Source organism: Culicoides brevitarsis, chromosome 1, assembly GCF_036172545.1.
Source record: "Culicoides brevitarsis isolate CSIRO-B50_1 chromosome 1, AGI_CSIRO_Cbre_v1, whole genome shotgun sequence".
In the NCBI taxonomy this organism is placed as follows: Eukaryota; Metazoa; Arthropoda; class Insecta; order Diptera; family Ceratopogonidae; genus Culicoides; species Culicoides brevitarsis.
In genome coordinates this window covers 42,004,004-42,021,520 of record NC_087085.1, presented here as the reverse complement: position 1 = coordinate 42,021,520, position 17,517 = coordinate 42,004,004, and the positions used below count along the sequence as shown (strand labels likewise).

Below are 17,517 nucleotides of genomic sequence, written 5' to 3'. Positions count from 1 at the left end.
ATTTTGAATTTTAGTTTGTTGTCGTCGAAGTCGTCGTGATTCTCGCTTGTTGTGGCTATAAATAAATAAATGTCAATCGATTTTTTTTCATATTATTATTTTTTTTCGGTTGGTGCATCGTGTTATTATCATCTTTATGTTGTTTCACTTGCTGTGAAAATGAAATAAAATAATAATAATAAAAAAAATTCTGGCATGGCAGTGAAATTTTGCACATAAAAACACGAAAAAAAGTATGTGAGAAAACTACAAATGCAGTCATTTTGTGTCATTATTTTTGTTATTCTCGCACATGATACCATAAAAAGTGTGAGGTCACGTGTTGGTTTTGTGTCATTCTTGTGTGTGAACTGTGCATGTGACATTCAAACAAACAAATGAAAATTTTTCGCAATTTTGTAAACAAATAATGGAAAAATTGAAAAAAACAAGGCGTTTGCGTCAAAAAAAAAAAAATATAAAAAAATTAAATTTAATAAAAATAAAATAAATTCAAAAAAAAAAAAAATTAAATAAAAAATAAAAAAAAAAAAAAAATAAATTAAATAAAAAAAATAAATAAAAAAATAAATAAATAAAAAAAAATAAAAAAAAAATAAATAAAAAAAAAAAATAAAAAAAAAATAGAATGACTCAAATTAATGTAAATTAATGACACACGACACTAAACAAAAATATTTATAAATTCAATAATAATAATTATAATAATTTTTCCATTTATCACTCGAATTCTTTGCTTTTTTAATTTAATTGAATCAAACAATCCAAATTAAAATTATTATGAACGCATTTAAATATTTTTTTTTATTTGTTCGTCCAAATTTGCATAGAATTTGCTCACAATCGCTCACATGCAAATTTGATGCACAAAATTAATTAATTTATTATTTTATGAATTTTGCGACGACAACACATCACGCCTGCAAATAAAGCACTCAAAATGTTAATTATGCGAAAAATGTGTGATTTGGCGTCAATCATTCGTCAGAAAATTATATCAAAAAATCATCATCATCATTAACGAGACTCATTTTTGGCAGCTTCTGAATAGACTAGACTCCTGTAGAATTTAAAAATGACGTAGATTGATTGATTAAAATTTTATTTATTTGTGCTTGCTTAGCTTAGCTTAGAAAATTAATTAAAATTTATTTTATTTTTATTCGTAAAATTCTTTGAAAAATTTTAAATGAAAAAAATGCTTGCTTGAAAAAAAAATATAATAATTGGATAAATAATGCACTTTCCAGACTGAACTTTTCTCGTGAATTTTTTATAATTTATTTTTTTCTGGATTTTAATGGAATTTTTTTTCTTTTTAACAGCTACATAGGATCGAATACGTTCATAGTCGTCATTTAATTTATAGAGATGTTAAACCAGAAAACTTTTTAATCGGTAGGAGTTCAAACAAGCGTGATAAAATAATACATATAATAGGTAAGTTATCTAATTTCTAATAAAATTTTATTTTTTTAATAAAAAGTTGACAATTACCTAATTTAAAATATTTTTGACAGCTGTCAAAAATTTTTTTTATAAAAATTTGAATTTTGAGCATCTTTTTATGTTTCAATAAGTAAAAAAAAATTGCTTCAAATTTAAGTTTTCATTAAAAATTTTTAAAAATATAATTTTTTTTTGCTAAAATTAGATTTAATTTAGATGACAGCTGTCAAATTTCTTATCAAAAATCTAAAATTTATTTTAGAAAAAAATATTTTGAGCCTTTAGGATGTCAGAATCAGCTAAAAATTGAATATTTTGTTGAAAATGGTTAAAAATTTAAATTGTTTTGTCAAAATATGATTTTTAAAAAATGACAGCTGTCATTTTTTTTTAAATTTTCAATCTAAAAAAAAAATATTAAAAATTATATTTCATGAAAAATTAAAAAAAAAATATATTTTAAAAATAATTAAAATAAATTTTTAATTAATAAATAATTATTTATTAAAAAAATTAATAAAAAATTTATTAAATAAAAAAATAAATAAATAGAAAAAATAAATAAAATAAATAAAAATAATTAAAAATGAAAATTTAAAAAATTAATATTATATTTTTAATTTTCACAGATTTTGGTCTCGCCAAAGAGTACATTGACTTAGATACAAATAAACATATACCATATCGGGAACATAAATCATTAACGGGAACAGCTAGATATATGTCAATAAATACACATATGGGTAAAGAACAATCCAGACGGGATGATTTAGAGGCGTTAGGTCATATGTTTATGTACTTTTTACGTGGATCACTGCCGTGGCAAGGACTAAAGGCTGATACATTAAAAGAAAGATATCAAAAAATTGGTGATACAAAACGGGCGACACCGATCGAGGTAAATTTTTATCTTCAACAAAAAAAAAAAAAAAAATGAAAAAAAAAATATTAATAAAAAAAAATTGTTTTTAGGTGCTTTGCGAAAATCATCCGGAGGAATTTGCCACGTATCTGCGGTACGTTCGACGACTAGATTTTTTTGAGACGCCCGATTACGACTATCTGCGTCGTTTATTCCAAGAATTGTTTGACAGGAAAGGATATACTGACGATGGCGAATTCGATTGGACAGGAAAAACGATGGTGAGTTAATTATTTATTTTTTCCATTAAAATCCGTTTGTTTGTGAAAAAAAAACCTAAAGGTGTCAAAGAATTTTTTTTTTCACATTTTTTTTTCATTTCTCATAAAATGAAAGAAAATTCAATTAAAAAATTTTCTCTTTTAATTTTAAAATTTTTTTTTCATGAAAAACGGCTTTGACTTCACTTCCTCGCCAACTTCGTGATTGGCATGGTAATTAATGGCCTTTAATTGGTCTGTCATTATCCCGATTTACTCCGATTTTTTTATGAGCGTGTCGCATTTCGCTCTTAGCAAAATTAAATTTAATTGATTTTCCATCCTGATATTTTTTTCCGTTTGAGACAAAAAGAGATTTAATCCCACACGCGAAAAAAAAATTGTCTCTTGTGTCATCGACGAAGATTGTATCTGGCACGGCACCTGTAGGCTGTATCGATTTTCGGATTATTTCTTGCCGTTGATGATGATAAAAGAGAATTTTCGCCATAATTCAACGCGTAATCTCGTTACCGAAACAAGCTTTTAATAAATTTATGAATTTCAGCACATAGAAAATGAGGTTCTCGAAACGACAAAAGCGACAAAAATCCACAAAAGTCAGTCCAAAGTATCGAAAACTACCCCGAAAACCGTAACGCAGGTCGTGTCAAAGCCCAAATTACGTGCAAGCAAACCCGAAAGTCAAGCAAACGTTAATCCCACGAACAAGAAAAAACCCAAATAAGATTTTTTTGTGGAAATAAATGTTGAATTTTTCTCGGAAATTCCTTTTTCTCGCGATTCTTGAACTAAAAACACACAAAAAAAAAGTATAAATATTTCATTTATTTTTTTTCCGCATAATGATCACGCATAGCCGGGAAATTTTCATGTTATGCGACAATTAAAGCATGCACCGCCTTCGAATATACTTAAAACGAAATCAGACAAGGTGAAATTTTTTTATATGGTTTCTTTTTTGTTGTTTTATTTTTTATTATACCTATTACTGCTACTTATAGAGCTAAACTACACAAGTCGTGTCATGTTGAGCGCTATTAGGTCCCTGAACATACGCCCTTTGTAGACTTTGAAGAATCGCGTACACTAATTTCAAGTATACTTTTAATCAATATTATATTTTATTATTATGTCTTGCTTCTGTTGGCAGTTTTCTTATTAATTGTGAATTTTTATAAGAATTTTTATTTTTTTTCTGTTAGAATTTTTTTTTTCAATATTTTTTATTAAATTCATTTTTTTAATTTTATTTTATAATTAATAAAAAATAAAATTAAAAAAAATAAGAAAAATAATAAATTATAAAATAAAAAAAATTATAAAAAAAAAAAAAAAATTATAAAATTAAAAATATTTTTTTTCATAAAATTTTTTACATTTTATTATTTATAAATTTTATTTTTAAAAATTTATATTAATATTTTTTCTAATTTTGGTTTTTTACATTATTAATTTTTAATTTAGATCCCGGAAAAATTTTTTTTTTATTGATTTCAAATTTAAAGTAATTTCTATTAATCTTTATTTATTATTATTTTTTTTAAATATAAATATTTTCAAATTTTCGAACGTTTTTTAATTTTTTAAAAATTACAAAAATTAATTTTCAATAAATTAATTTTTAATGGTTTAAAAAAAAATAATAATATTTATAAAAAATTAAATTAAAAAAAATAAATAAATAAATAATAAAAATTATAAAATATTAAAAAATAAAATTAATAAATAATAAAATAAATTAATAATAATTTTTTAATGAATTTTATTATACTTAATTTATTTTATTTTTTATTAATTTTATTTTTTAATATTTTTAAAAATTTTATTTTTAATAATTTTAATTATTATTTTTTTTTAATTTTACTTTTTTTTATTTTAAACATTTTTTTATAAACACAAAAAATAACTTTTTCATTGAAAAAAAAAATATTTTTTTGAAAAATAAATAAATTCTTATAAAAACTCGTTCAGAAATAGGCATTATAATATCCGATCCGACACAACTTTGAAAGAAACTCGGGTAAAATATAATCAATTTTTTTTTGCTTGTTCCTCTCTTCTTATGTTCCGAGTAATAAAATTAAGGTTAATAAATTGATTTTTTTTGCTTTTCTTTCACTCGTGTGGTCATGAATGAACTGACCATTAGATTTTTCTTGGAAAATCCGGTAGCTTGTTCTGCTAAATATGCCACGTGGTGCCTTATTGTGAAATATGGCAAAACGAACGACAGAGATAAATGACAGCTAGACAGATTTCTGTGAAGAGATGAAACTGAAACCAATTTAGTTTGTTGTCTTTTTCCATTACCATGCTAATTTAATATAAAGTATTTAGTGCGTCGCTGTGTCTGAGCTCTTTATTTAATAATAAATAAAATGAAAAATAAATACAGCGAATTTTGGGATTTTTTGGTAAAAACAAAGACAAAGAAAAAATCGGATTTATTGGATTTGATCAAAAAATTTCATGAAATGGAATTTTGCACGTGCCAATGGAGACGCCTTGTGTCTTAGGTTAAAAAAGATTTTCTGAGAAAATATAATCCATAAATTATGTTGAATCTGTTAGGTGGTTTTTTCAATTAAATTTCCCCTGTAAAATTATGGTCTTCAAAGAAAATTAATTTAATTAAATGTTTTTGATGGATTTTGATTATTATTATTTAATATTTGACGTTTTACGTTTTATAAAATATTTTTTATGCGATATTTTTTTTTTAAATTTAATTAATTAATAATTTAATAATTTAAAAAAATAAAAAAAAATAAAAAAATTAAAATTAATAAATTTTTTTTTTATTTAATTAGGATTAATTTTTTTTATATTTTAATATTTTTTTTTTATTTTTTTATTAAAAAAATTAAAAAAAAATAATTTTTTAATTAATTAAATTAATTTAATTAAAAAATTAAAGAAAAATCTAAAAAATTTAATAAAATTTTAAATAATTTTTTTTTATTTATTTTAAAATTATGAAATAAATAAAATAAAAAAAAATAATTTAAAATAAATTATATTTTTTTTTACATATTTATCTTAAAAAACAAAAAAAAAATAATAATAAAAAAATTATTAAAAAAATTTTTATGGATTTAATAAAATATTTTTCTCAAAAATTTTCCAATAAATAAAAATCTTCATTTCAATTTCAAATCAATAAAAAATCTCTTCACATAAATTCCTGTTAAAACGGAAATAATAAAAAAAAATATCGAATTGGATTTGATTCGAGGCATGTTCAGATCATCCAAAAATAACCACGAGCTTGAAGAACAGAAGAAAAAAATATAATTTTCTATATTCGACCCACGAGACACATTTCTGCGGCGATCTTGTAAATTGTAAAATAAATTACTCTTCATTTCCTTTTCATTCTTTCGCCCCGTAAGAGAAATTAAATAAATATCTCTTTTCACTAAAAGACTCGTTATCTAAATATTATTTCAGAAAAGGAAAATTACTTTTCGGCAAATTATCTAAAGTTACAATCGGAACCCTTTTCAAGGAGAATTTTCCCAAATTCCACGAAATAAACAATAAATTGCGTCTTTTGTGTGATTATAACACATGCTGCCGAAAATTACGAAGAAAAAACGAGTAACTAACATGTAAAAACCTGTGAAATGAAAATTAAGGTCGCTTTCGGAAAATCGATATCATGTGAGTTTGTGTGTGTTTCTGACACATTCAAGCACTTCACGTACGAGAATTAGCTTACTTCGTCGTCTTGTGCTACGAAAAAAGGAGGAAATAAGGAACAATTAACAAAGTTTTTTCATATATTGTATCATCATCATTATATTATTATATTATGCATGCATAACAATAACAAAGCAGAAAAAGGAGAGAAAAGTGTGTTGCATGCACTTAAAATAATGTTACGTGATAGGTATTCAAAATAGGCATCGAACAGTGCACGAACAAACTTTTATTACGGTTGGAAAATGCAACAAACTGCGTTATTTTTGCAACAAAAAGAAAATGAGGATGAAATTTATGGAGTGGAAATATGAATCAGTCAAGCTTATGTTGTTTAGACATTAAAGCAAGAATATTTTTACGTGTTTTTCACGGAGAATCGTGCAAAAAAAGAAAAGCGATGAAACAAAGCGACATTTTATAGGTCGAGCTCTTGTTTGTTTACCTGAATATTTTTGTAGAATAGCAAAAAATTAAAAATAAAATAAATAAATAGAATTATTTGTGCTAAATTTATCCCCCTTTTTTATTTGAGGAAAGTGAAATTTTTAAAAATGTTTCATATATTTATTTTTTTTTAAATTTCACCAAAAAATTTAATATTTTTTTTAAATAAATAATTAAATTAATTATTTAAAATTTTCTGCATTGAAAAATTTAAAATTAATTTTTTTTATGTATTTGTCAAAAATGTAAATTAATTAAAAATAAATAAATTTAAATTATTACTCGTTAAATAAAAATATTAATTAATTTAAATTTTAAATAATAAATAATAAATAAATAATGATATAAATAAATTACATCAAAAAAAAATTAAATTTAATTTTTTTAATTCAAAGAAAATATTTTTAATTTTCAAAATTCATTTGATTTTTTTAAATAAATTTTATTAATTTATATTTTTTTTATACCTATTTATTAAAATAAAAAAAAAAATTATTTATATTAATTTTTTTAAATTTCTAAAATTTTTTTGATTTTTTAAAAATTAATTTTTTAATTTAAAATTTTTATATTCATTAAAAATTAAAAAAATAAAAATTAAAAAATGAATTTAATTAATTTAAAAATAAATTTATTATTATTTACAATTTTATTTATTAATTGATTTTTTTTAAAAATTAAATTTAATAAAAAAATTTTTTTATTTGAAAAATAAATTTATTCAATTAATTTTTTAATTTAATTTTAATTAAAATTTTTAATTAAAAAAAAAAAAAGATTAAAAATTTAATTAAAAATTTATTAAATAATTTAATTATAAAAATATTTATAATTTAATTTTAATTAATTTATTAATTTTAAAAAAAAAATAATTCCAAATAAAATCCAAAAAAAAATATGAAACATTTTTAAAAATCACATTTCCCTCAAAAAACATTCGCTATTTACAAATATTATTGTTATATCCGTACAAAACTACTAAAAAAGTTGCTTATATTTTTGTTAAAAACTTTCACATATCAAACTTTTCAAAAACCACTTTTTAATTAGAAAAATTTCAATCAATCATCAAACAAATAACTAACAATTGTGTGTTCTTTCTCTTCTTCTTTTTTTCTGTTTCTCATCGCATTCATGATTCATCATCAGTCTACGCCTGTTGGATCACTGCAAACTGGGCACGAAGTCGTTGTTTCACCAAATAGACATCAGTCAACAAACAGGGTGAGTAATCAATGTTTGTTTGTCCTTTTTTTTTGTAAATCGCTTTTTTTCTTCTTCTACTCTTGTTAAATTCTTGTTAAAAAGGCCTTGTAAAAATTCTGCAAAAAAAAAAAATCTGTTTATAAAAAAAAGAAAATAAAAAAATTAATTCGCTTTTTTTTCATTAACACAAAGTACTTTGCTGTGTGGTGTGCAAGTTCTTCAAAGTTTATTTTTTTTTTGTATTTTTTTTTTCATGACTAACTAACTAAAATGCTTCTCCACGCGAAACAAGGATGAATTTTTAATAAAAAGGCATCTCGGTTGCGATGCCGCTTAATTAACGTAATTAAGCGAAGTTTGATTCGGAATCGAGAGTGACACAAATTTTAATTGGGTTATTTGTTTCATTTTATGTTGATTTTTGGCCGAAACTGAAGGAGAATTAAGTAAAAGCAATTTCGAGTCAAATCTATATTGACAGGTTTAATTAGGCAAAAAAAAAAAAAGTTTGTTTATTTTAAGTTCTGTACGAATTTTAGGACTTTAGGCTAGAAATTTGGCGATGATAATTTATGATAATTTTTTTTTTGTTTTTTCGTGGGGGAATTATCTGTGAATTTAATAAATAAATTAAATTGTGTCAGGATTTAATGGAGGAATTTCTCCTAAAAGAGGCGATGGATTATTTTGAGGAAGATACTGTCTATATCGTGGAGGTTCGTTGAGCGCTTTTCTTTGTTTATCGCTCGTCGTTGATTTTTTTTATTGAGTACAAAATTGTAGAAGATAAATGATGATGATGTTAAAAAGGAAATTTTCCAAGAAATTTCGTTTCGGAGGACGTCATCATCATTTTCGGATGATGAGAAAATTTTGGTCTTCGGGGAAATTATGCTAACAATGCTTTTGCTTTATTTGTTGTTGTTGTTATTTTTGAAATAACGTTTATGCTTCACTAATGACGACGACACAGACGACTAAGGACTTGTTTCTCATTATTTTGGATTTTTTTCTTTATTTATTTTTTTTTAATTAATAATGCTCTGCTGCTTTTTTGTGCCTTTATTGCCTTTGAGGAGTATCGCTGCTTTTTCGATTTTTTTTAAAAATTAATTATTTTAAATAAAAAAAGAGTAGTAAGGGTAACGGACTTTAGAACTTAAATTTCTTGTTGTAATATTGGCAAAAAAAAATCTGTTTGGTAAAAAAAATAAACTAAAAAAATTTTTTTTCTTTATTTCTTTTTTGCCTGCGAAATTCAAAATCATGTCTTCTGCTCTTGCATCTACGCTGCCAAAATAACACGTAAAAAAATAACAAAAAAACACAATTACACTCATAATATTCATTTTCATTAATTTTTTTTTGTTTCATATGAAAAATGTTTGTTTTTGATTTTATTTTTTTTTTAATAAAATAAAAATTTGTTCGTTCATGTCATTTAACACACAAAAAAAAAAATCAAAATCCTTACCCAAACACTCCGCGATCGCGAAATTGTGCAGACAAATGCAAAAGGAGGAGTCGCGGCATGGTCCGACGTTCCCAAACAAGGGAACACATTGGGTAATCTTACACCGGCAGACAGGCATGGTTCTGTACAGGTACGTAAGAGTTTCCTTCTTTCCATTTCCCTTTCTCTATTAATTTTTTTTGAATGAACTGAATCCTGAGATTTTTTACTGATATTTTCTTGTTGTTGTAATGCGATACGTGTTTTTCTCTTACTATACTAATTTTAATAAATAAAAAGTAAAAAAAAATAATTTAATTTTTAATTTGATTTCAAAATGTCAAATATTTTTATAAAAATATTGAAAAAAAAATAATTTATTAATAATTTTTCTACGAGATGATAAAAAAATAATTTTTTAACTTCAAAAAATAAATATTAAAATATTTTTTATTTATTAATTTTTAAAAAATTATTTTTTTAATTTATTTTTTTTTTATTTAAATTAATACCAATAAAATTAACTGATCAAATTTAATTAAATAAAGTTAATTTTAAAATTAACTAATTTATTGTGAAAATTAATTTTAATTTATTTAATTTTATTTAAATATTAATTTTTAATTTAAACTAAATTTTTTACTTTAAGAAACTTTTTGATTTAATTAAAAGTTTTAATTTAATTTATTTTTTTAAAATGAATTTTAATAATTTACTGAACAAATGATAATATTTTTTAAATAATAAAATTAATTAAAAATAAAAAAAATTAAAATAAAATTATTTTTAATTAAATTTAAAGTTCAATATTTTTTTTTTATTTTTATAATTAATTTTAATTAAATAAATAATTTTAATAAATAAATTTATGAAATTTAATTTATTAATTATTAAAAATATTTATTAATTAAAAAAAATAGTTAAATATGTTTTAAATTTTTTATTCAATTATTTTTTTATTATTTTAATTTTTTTTTTATTCTGTTTTTTTTTATAAAATTTTTAAAAAAATTTCAAAATAATAATTTTAAAAGTAATTTATTAAAAATTCACAAAAAAAATAATATTTTTTTATTTATCTAATTTTTTATATTTTATTTTGAATAAATTTCTAAATTGACTTTAAATTACTTCATCTATTATAAATACATGAACTATCTTCAGTAAACTTCTAATAATAATGTTTTACACGTGTAAAAGGAATGTGAATTCACCATAAATTGTGCCTGCTCTGTTCAAATAAATTTTCATTTAATAACTTTTAAATTACTACTAAATCATTTTTCGTATAATACATAAAACTTTTCGATAGTATCTTTGTGGATGATACAAATTTTATTATTATTTACAATTTCAATAAATCACATTTCTTTCATTTTTTCATAAATATTAACAAAAATCATTCAAAAATATTTTTTCATTAAAAGTAGTAAACTTCATTTTTTCTATTAGTTAATTTTTTATTTTTCGACAATCATCATCGAAAATTATAAATATATATATAAATATATAACTTATATATACCTCTCTCTATTATTATATATTCCCTCTCTCTTTATACATGTATTTGATAAAAAAAAACTTATCATCTAGCTAACAATGTTATTTTTGGTCTGTTATATACTACTATTTTGCCTTGATATGTTCTACATAATATTTATAAGGTTTGTGTATGGCTATGAGATGGTTGGTAATTTTAATTAAATTAATCGTCTTTATTTTGAATATTTTTTTTTAAATAATAATTAATTGATGTCAAATTGGATATAGAAAAAGTTAAAGCATGGTTCATACACTTTCGTGATTTTTTGATATTAGAATAGAAAAATTGGTATAAAAAAATATTTTTTTTAAATGCGGGTTTTTTGTAATTTTTTTGAATGAAATAGAATAGAATGAAAATTTTATGAAATATTTAGAATAGAATGCTCGGATAGTCCCTTAGAATAGAGAACATAGATGGCCATCAAAAAACTAACAGACAAGGCGTTATTTAACAATCAACTGTTTGATTGTCGATTTTTAATTAAAATTTAATTAATTAATTTATTTACTTAAAAATTTAATTTTAATAAAAAAAATGCTTTTTAAAGCTTGAATGTGCAAAATAAAATTTTTCAGGATTTATTTTTTTTATTAATTAATTTATTTTATAATAATTTATTTTTAAATTAAATAAATTAATGATAATTTATATTTCAATTTTTATAATTTTTAAAATTATTTAAAATAATTTTTTATTAATTGAGTAATTTATTTAAATTTTAAAATTGAAATAAAATTAAATTTTATTTTTATAATTTGAATTATAAATTAAATTTAATTTAAAAATTATTTTTTTTATTTTTTTAAATTTAATTTTTAATTAATTAATCAAAAATAATTTAATTCAAATTAAATTTAAAAAAATAGAAAAAAATAAAACAAAAATTTTAAATTTAATTTTTTTTAAAATTTTATTTAAATTAATTTTTTTAATTTTTAAAATAATTTAATTAATTTAAATTAATAAATTTAATTTAAATTTTTTTTTTAGAAAAAAAAATAATTAATTAATTAAGTAAATGTTATTTTTTTTGTATTTTGACTTAAAAAATGTAAATATAAAAAAATAGTTAACTGCTAACCAGCGACTGAAAGTAAAAATAAGCTCATGTCGTCGTATGCCTGATCTTGGTTCCTCATTTGCTACTGCTACAACGGTTAGTTTCGTTATTTTTAGTTGTTTTTCGTTTAGTTCATCCGTGTCGTTGTAAAATTATGTTTTTATGTGTAACATTTAGAAGCAATGACGTTGTTGTAAGGCTTTTGTTGTACAAGTTGCTTTGTCATCCCGTTTCCCTGACGTTTCTATCACATCATATCTGTTGTAAAGAGATCATCTCGTTGCTTGTATTTTGTGTTCATCAATTTATTTTTGGTTTTTAATTAAAATCAGCCTCGTTTATTTCACTTTTTCACCAAATTCACAAATAATTTCGAGTTTTATAATTTTTTTAATGATCATCGTTGGACAAAAAAACATTTCGTGACCAGAAAGGTCCCGTTTTTGAACATATCGAACACCGTTTTACTCTCTTTTTATATTTTTAGCACCTTTGACTGTACAGAAATTTATATTTCTTTGTGAAATTTAGCGATAAAAATGATTTTTTTGCGATACTTATGCGAATTTTTTGATGATTTTTGCAGGTTGTAAGCTCAACGAACGGCGAATTGAATGCTGACGATCCCACAGCTGGCCATTCAAATACTCCAATCACGCAACAACCGGAGGTTGAACTTGTGGATGAAACAAAGTAAGTTTTTTGAACTTTTTTCTACGATTTTTATCTAAAAATTAAAAAAATTTAAATAAAACAATAAAATATCAGTTGTTGGAATTCGATTATTTCCAGATGCTGTTGCTTCTTTAAGCGGAAAAAGAAAAAGTCTTCGCGCCAAAAATGACTAGAAGCAGTGCAATGTAGTCCGGAACGTGAACAGGTAACACTGTTACGTGCCACATCTCACTCAAATTCGCGCGACAGCGTCCTGAATCCGAGTCAGGATTTCATCCAAGCATCATCCCAGCACACGCTCCGTTATCCATCGGCATCCGTTTTGACGGCAACACCGACAAACAATACACCGACACTTCCATTATAAACTTTTTTCATCGAGATTTGAGAGAGAAAGAAAAAAAATTAAAAAAAAAAAAAAAAAAAAAAAAACGTAAAAAATCCAAGAAAATTTACAAAAAAAAAAATTAGCTCAGCAGTCACACACACGCCTCATTTGTTAAAAAAATTTCATACTTCTTCTTATTTTTTTTTTAATTTTAAATTTTTACTCTTTTTTTTGCGTTAATCATGAGTAAAAAAAAATTATTAAAAAAATCAGCTTTAAATTATTATTAAAAATTTGCTTGTGTAAAAAAGATGAGAAAAAAATTATAATAGGACGTTATGTTGTTTACAAAAAATAATGTAATAAATACATGTAAAAAGCCATAAATTAAGACAAAAAAATCCTTTAAATAATTTGTTTTATTTTTTTTTGTTTATTTAAAAAAAAAGCCAAATACTTTTTTTTTAAATGACTTCCATTTCGTTACAAAAAAATAAATAAATATTTTTCATGCATTTTTTTTTTAAAGAAAAAAAAATTAAATTGTAGAGTAAAAATCAACAAAAAGAACAAAAAAAAAGCAAACTGACTGATATAGAGTAAATAATTTATTACGTGTTATGTTTGTACGATGAAAAGCCCAAAGACGTAATAATATGTATGAAAAAAAAAAAAGTTTTTTCTCCATTGTCCAACTTTTCATAAGTAAAGCACTACCAACCTTTCTTTTGATATATTTTTTTTTTATATTGACACGAAACTTTATGTTATACTTTTATATATAATATAAATAAAATGTATATTAAAATAAAAAAAAAAACAAGAAAAAAGGGAAGAAAAGAAAAGTTGTTGAATGAATGAGAATGTAAAGTTTAAAAAAAATATATAAATTGATGTTCCTTCTTTTTCCTGCTCTAAGTGTGAATTTTTACAAATAAATGTGAGCTGTTATTTCGACTTTTTATTTTTTTTTTTGCTGCTTATTTCAAATTCGGATGTGTGCGTGATTTTTGTTCATTTAAAAAAAAATAATTAAAGCATTTGTTAAATTATTATTATTAAATTTGAAATTATAGTTTGACTTGATTCAGGAAAAAAAATAAAAAAATACTGAACATCAACAAAAATTAAAAAAAAAAATATTTTATTACTAAATTTTTTTTTCGTGTAAATAAATTTGTTTTATTCGCATTAGTATAAATAAATAAAAAAAAATATAGCATAAAACATATTTAAAATAAGTTAATTATAATAAATAAAATAAATAATGAAAAGCTTTAGTACATAAGATATACAGGTTATTATTCTTATTACAAACAAAAAAATAAATAAATAAATAATTGGATTGCTGAATATATTTTATTTCAACTTTAACGTAAATTTAAATAAAATTCATGATTATAAAAAAATAAATATGAAAAAAAAATACAAAACACACACTAAAAAAATTGATAAATATAATAATAATGATAAATAAATTAATTATTATAATTCTTACCTACTATAAATATAATAATTAATTAAACATTTAACATAAATATGAGACATTTGACTATTTACAGCTAAAAAAAATAATAATAATAACTTTGTAGATAAATGGAACTTAATTAAAGAATAAAAAAAAACATGAAAAATGCATACATAAAGGAATATTAGTTAAATAATATAATAAATAAAACAAAAAAATGTGCTGTATTGATTTTTTTCCGCGAAAAGTTATTATTATTACTACAACCTATTATGATTATTATTATTATATTATCATCGTATAAGAAATTGAAAATCAAGCCCAAAAGTGGCGGAAAATTATTAAAAAGAATTAAAAAAAAACAAAAAAAAAATTAAATCAATCTTGACAACAACATGTTTATTGATTTATTATTTAATAAATATTAAACAAATATTATAAAAAAAAAATAATTAAAAATGTACCATTTTTCTAAAAAAAAGGAAAAAAACAAAGATAAAAAATAAAATGATGAAACATGTAAAAAAAATCTTTTAAAATAATTTATGGATAAAAATAATAAATTTTGTCAGAAATTTATTGTACCTTTGTTATGGATGGGCTTCAATTTTTAGGTAAGGTATTTTAAGGGTGTTCCAAGACCGTTTTCTGTTTCGCGTTTCCTCCCCCATAATTTTTATCAAAAATCTATATAGATTTTGAAATACTTTTTCATACTAAATGACTTAAGAAATCAAGTTTTTCTAGCTTTTTTAGCGATATTTTAGCTGTTTTTTAACAAGTTTGAAATTTTGCACTATTTAAGAGGTTATTTCGATTAAGAAATCAAGAATTAATTTTTTACAAAAATAACGATCAAAAACATTTTATAACTCAAAACTGCCAAAAAATTTAAACTGAAAAAAAATTTTTTCTTTGACATAGTTTTGTTTTAAAAACTAAATCAAGAGCAAAAAAACTGTGTCAAAAACTGTGTCAAAGCTATTTTTGTCAAATCTTGCTCCAAATGGAAAAATTTTTGGCAGAGGGCTCTAATTTATCATTTTTAATCATTTTATAACTCAAAACTGCCAAAAAATTGAAACTGAAAAAAAATTTTTTCTTTGACATAGTTTTGTTTTAAAAACTAAATCAAGAGCAAAAAAAACTGTGTCAAAAACTGTGTCAAAGCAATTTTTGTCAAATCTTGCTCCAAATGGATAGAAATTTGTCAGAGGGCTCTAATTTATCATTTTTAATCATTTTATAACTCAAAACTGCCAAAAAATTTAAACTGAAAAAAAATTTTTCTTTGACATAGTTTTGTTTTAAAAACTAAATCAAGAGCAAAAAAACTGTGTCAAAAACTGTGTCAAAGCAATTTTTGTCAAATCTTGCTCCAAATGGATTGAAATTTGTCAGAGGGCTCTAATTTATCATTTTTAATCATTTTATAACTCAAAACTGCCAAAAAATTGAAACTGAAAAAAATTTTTTTTCTTTGACATAGTTTTGTTTTAAAAACTAAATCAAGAGCAAAAAAACTGTGTCAAAAACTGTGTCAAAGCTATTTTTGTCAAATCTTGCTCCAAATGGATTGAAATTTGTCAGAGGGCTCTAATTTATCATTTTTAATCATTTTATAACTCAAAACTGCCAAAAAATTTAAACTGAAAAAAAATTTTTTCTTTGACATAGTTTTGTTTTAAAAACTAAATCAAGAGCAAAAAAAACTGTGTCAAAAACTGTGTCAAAGCAATTTTTGTCAAATCTTGCTCCAAATGGATAGAAATTTGTCAGAGGGCTCTAATTTATCATTTTTAATCATTTTATAACTCAAAACTGCCAAAAAATTTAAACTGAAAAAATTTTTTTTCTTTGACATAGTTTTGTTTTAAAAACTAAATCAAGAGCAAAAAAACTGTGTCAAAAACTGTGTCAAAGCTATTTTTGTCAAATCTTGCTCCAAATGGATTGAAATTTGTCAGAGGGCTCTAATTTATCATTTTTAATCATTTTATAACTCAAAACTGCCAAAAAATTGTCAGAGGGCTCTAATTTATCATTTTTAATCATTTTATAACTCAAAAAAGCAAAAAAATTTAAACTGAAAAAATTTTTTTTCTTTGACATAGTTTTGTTTTAAAAACTAAATCAAGAGCAAAAAAACTGTGTCAAAAACTGTGTCAAAGCTATTTTTGTCAAATCTTGCTCCAAATGGATTGAAATTTGTCAGAGGGGCTCTAATTTATCATTTTTAATCATTTTATAACTCAAAACTGCCAAAAAATTTAAACTGAAAAAATTTTTTTTCTTTGACATAGTTTTGTTTTAAAAACTAAATCAAGAGCAAAAAAACTGTGTCAAAAACTGTGTCAAAGCTATTTTTGTCAAATCTTGCTCCAAATGGATTGAAATTTGTCAGAGGGCTCTAATTTATCATTTTTAATCATTTTATAACTCAAAACTGCCAAAAAATTTAAACTGAAAAAAAATTTTTTCTTTGACATAGTTTTGTTTTAAAAACTAAATCAAGAGCAAAAAAACTGTGTCAAAAACTGTGTCAAAGCAATTTTTGTCAAATCTTGCTCCAAATGGTAAAAAAATTGTCAGAGGGCTCTAATTTATCATTTTTAATCATTTTATAACTCAAAACTGCTAAAAAATTGAAACTGAAAAAATTTTTTTTCTTTGACATAGTTTTGTTTTAAAAACTAAATCAAGAGCAAAAAAACTGTGTCAAAAACTGTGTCAAAGCAATTTTTGTCAAATCTTGCTCCAAATGGATTGAAATTTGTCAGAGGGCTCTAATTTATCATTTTTAATCATTTTATAACTCAAAACTGCCAAAAAATTTAAACTGAAAAAATTTTTTTTCTTTGACATAGTTTTGTTTTAAAAACTAAATCAAGAGCAAAAAAACTGTGTCAAAAACTGTGTCAAAGCAATTTTTGTCAAATCTTGCTCCAAATGGATTGAAATTTGTCAGAGGGCTCTAATTTATCATTTTTAATCATTTTATAACTCAAAACTGCCAAAAAATTTAAACTGAAAAAAT

The 17,517-nt window shown here is 22.0% G+C and overlaps 1 protein-coding gene across 13 annotated transcripts in view; it reads left to right on the top strand.

Moving 5' to 3' along the window:
• LOC134827464 (casein kinase I) overlaps positions 1-13,320 on the top strand; it is a 39,804-nt gene extending 26,484 nt beyond the window's left edge. The window contains exons 5-13 of one of the 13 annotated variants that reach the window (XM_063840101.1): positions 1,326-1,440; positions 2,079-2,347; positions 2,422-2,592; positions 3,452-3,526; positions 7,894-7,968; positions 8,595-8,666; positions 9,456-9,554; positions 12,596-12,702; positions 12,778-13,320. In XM_063840101.1, coding sequence (XP_063696171.1) covers positions 1,326-1,440; positions 2,079-2,347; positions 2,422-2,592; positions 3,452-3,526; positions 7,894-7,968; positions 8,595-8,666; positions 9,456-9,554; positions 12,596-12,702; positions 12,778-12,853 — 1,059 coding nt within the window. In that variant the 3' untranslated portion in view covers positions 12,854-13,320. The remainder of the gene's footprint in view (positions 1-1,325; positions 1,441-2,078; positions 2,348-2,421; positions 2,593-3,451; positions 3,527-7,893; positions 7,969-8,594; positions 8,667-9,455; positions 9,555-12,595; positions 12,703-12,777) is intronic. The other 12 variants (XM_063840103.1, XM_063840102.1, XM_063840104.1 and 9 more) reach the window with 12 other exon arrangements.
• The last annotated feature ends 4,197 nt before the right edge of the window (positions 13,321-17,517 follow it).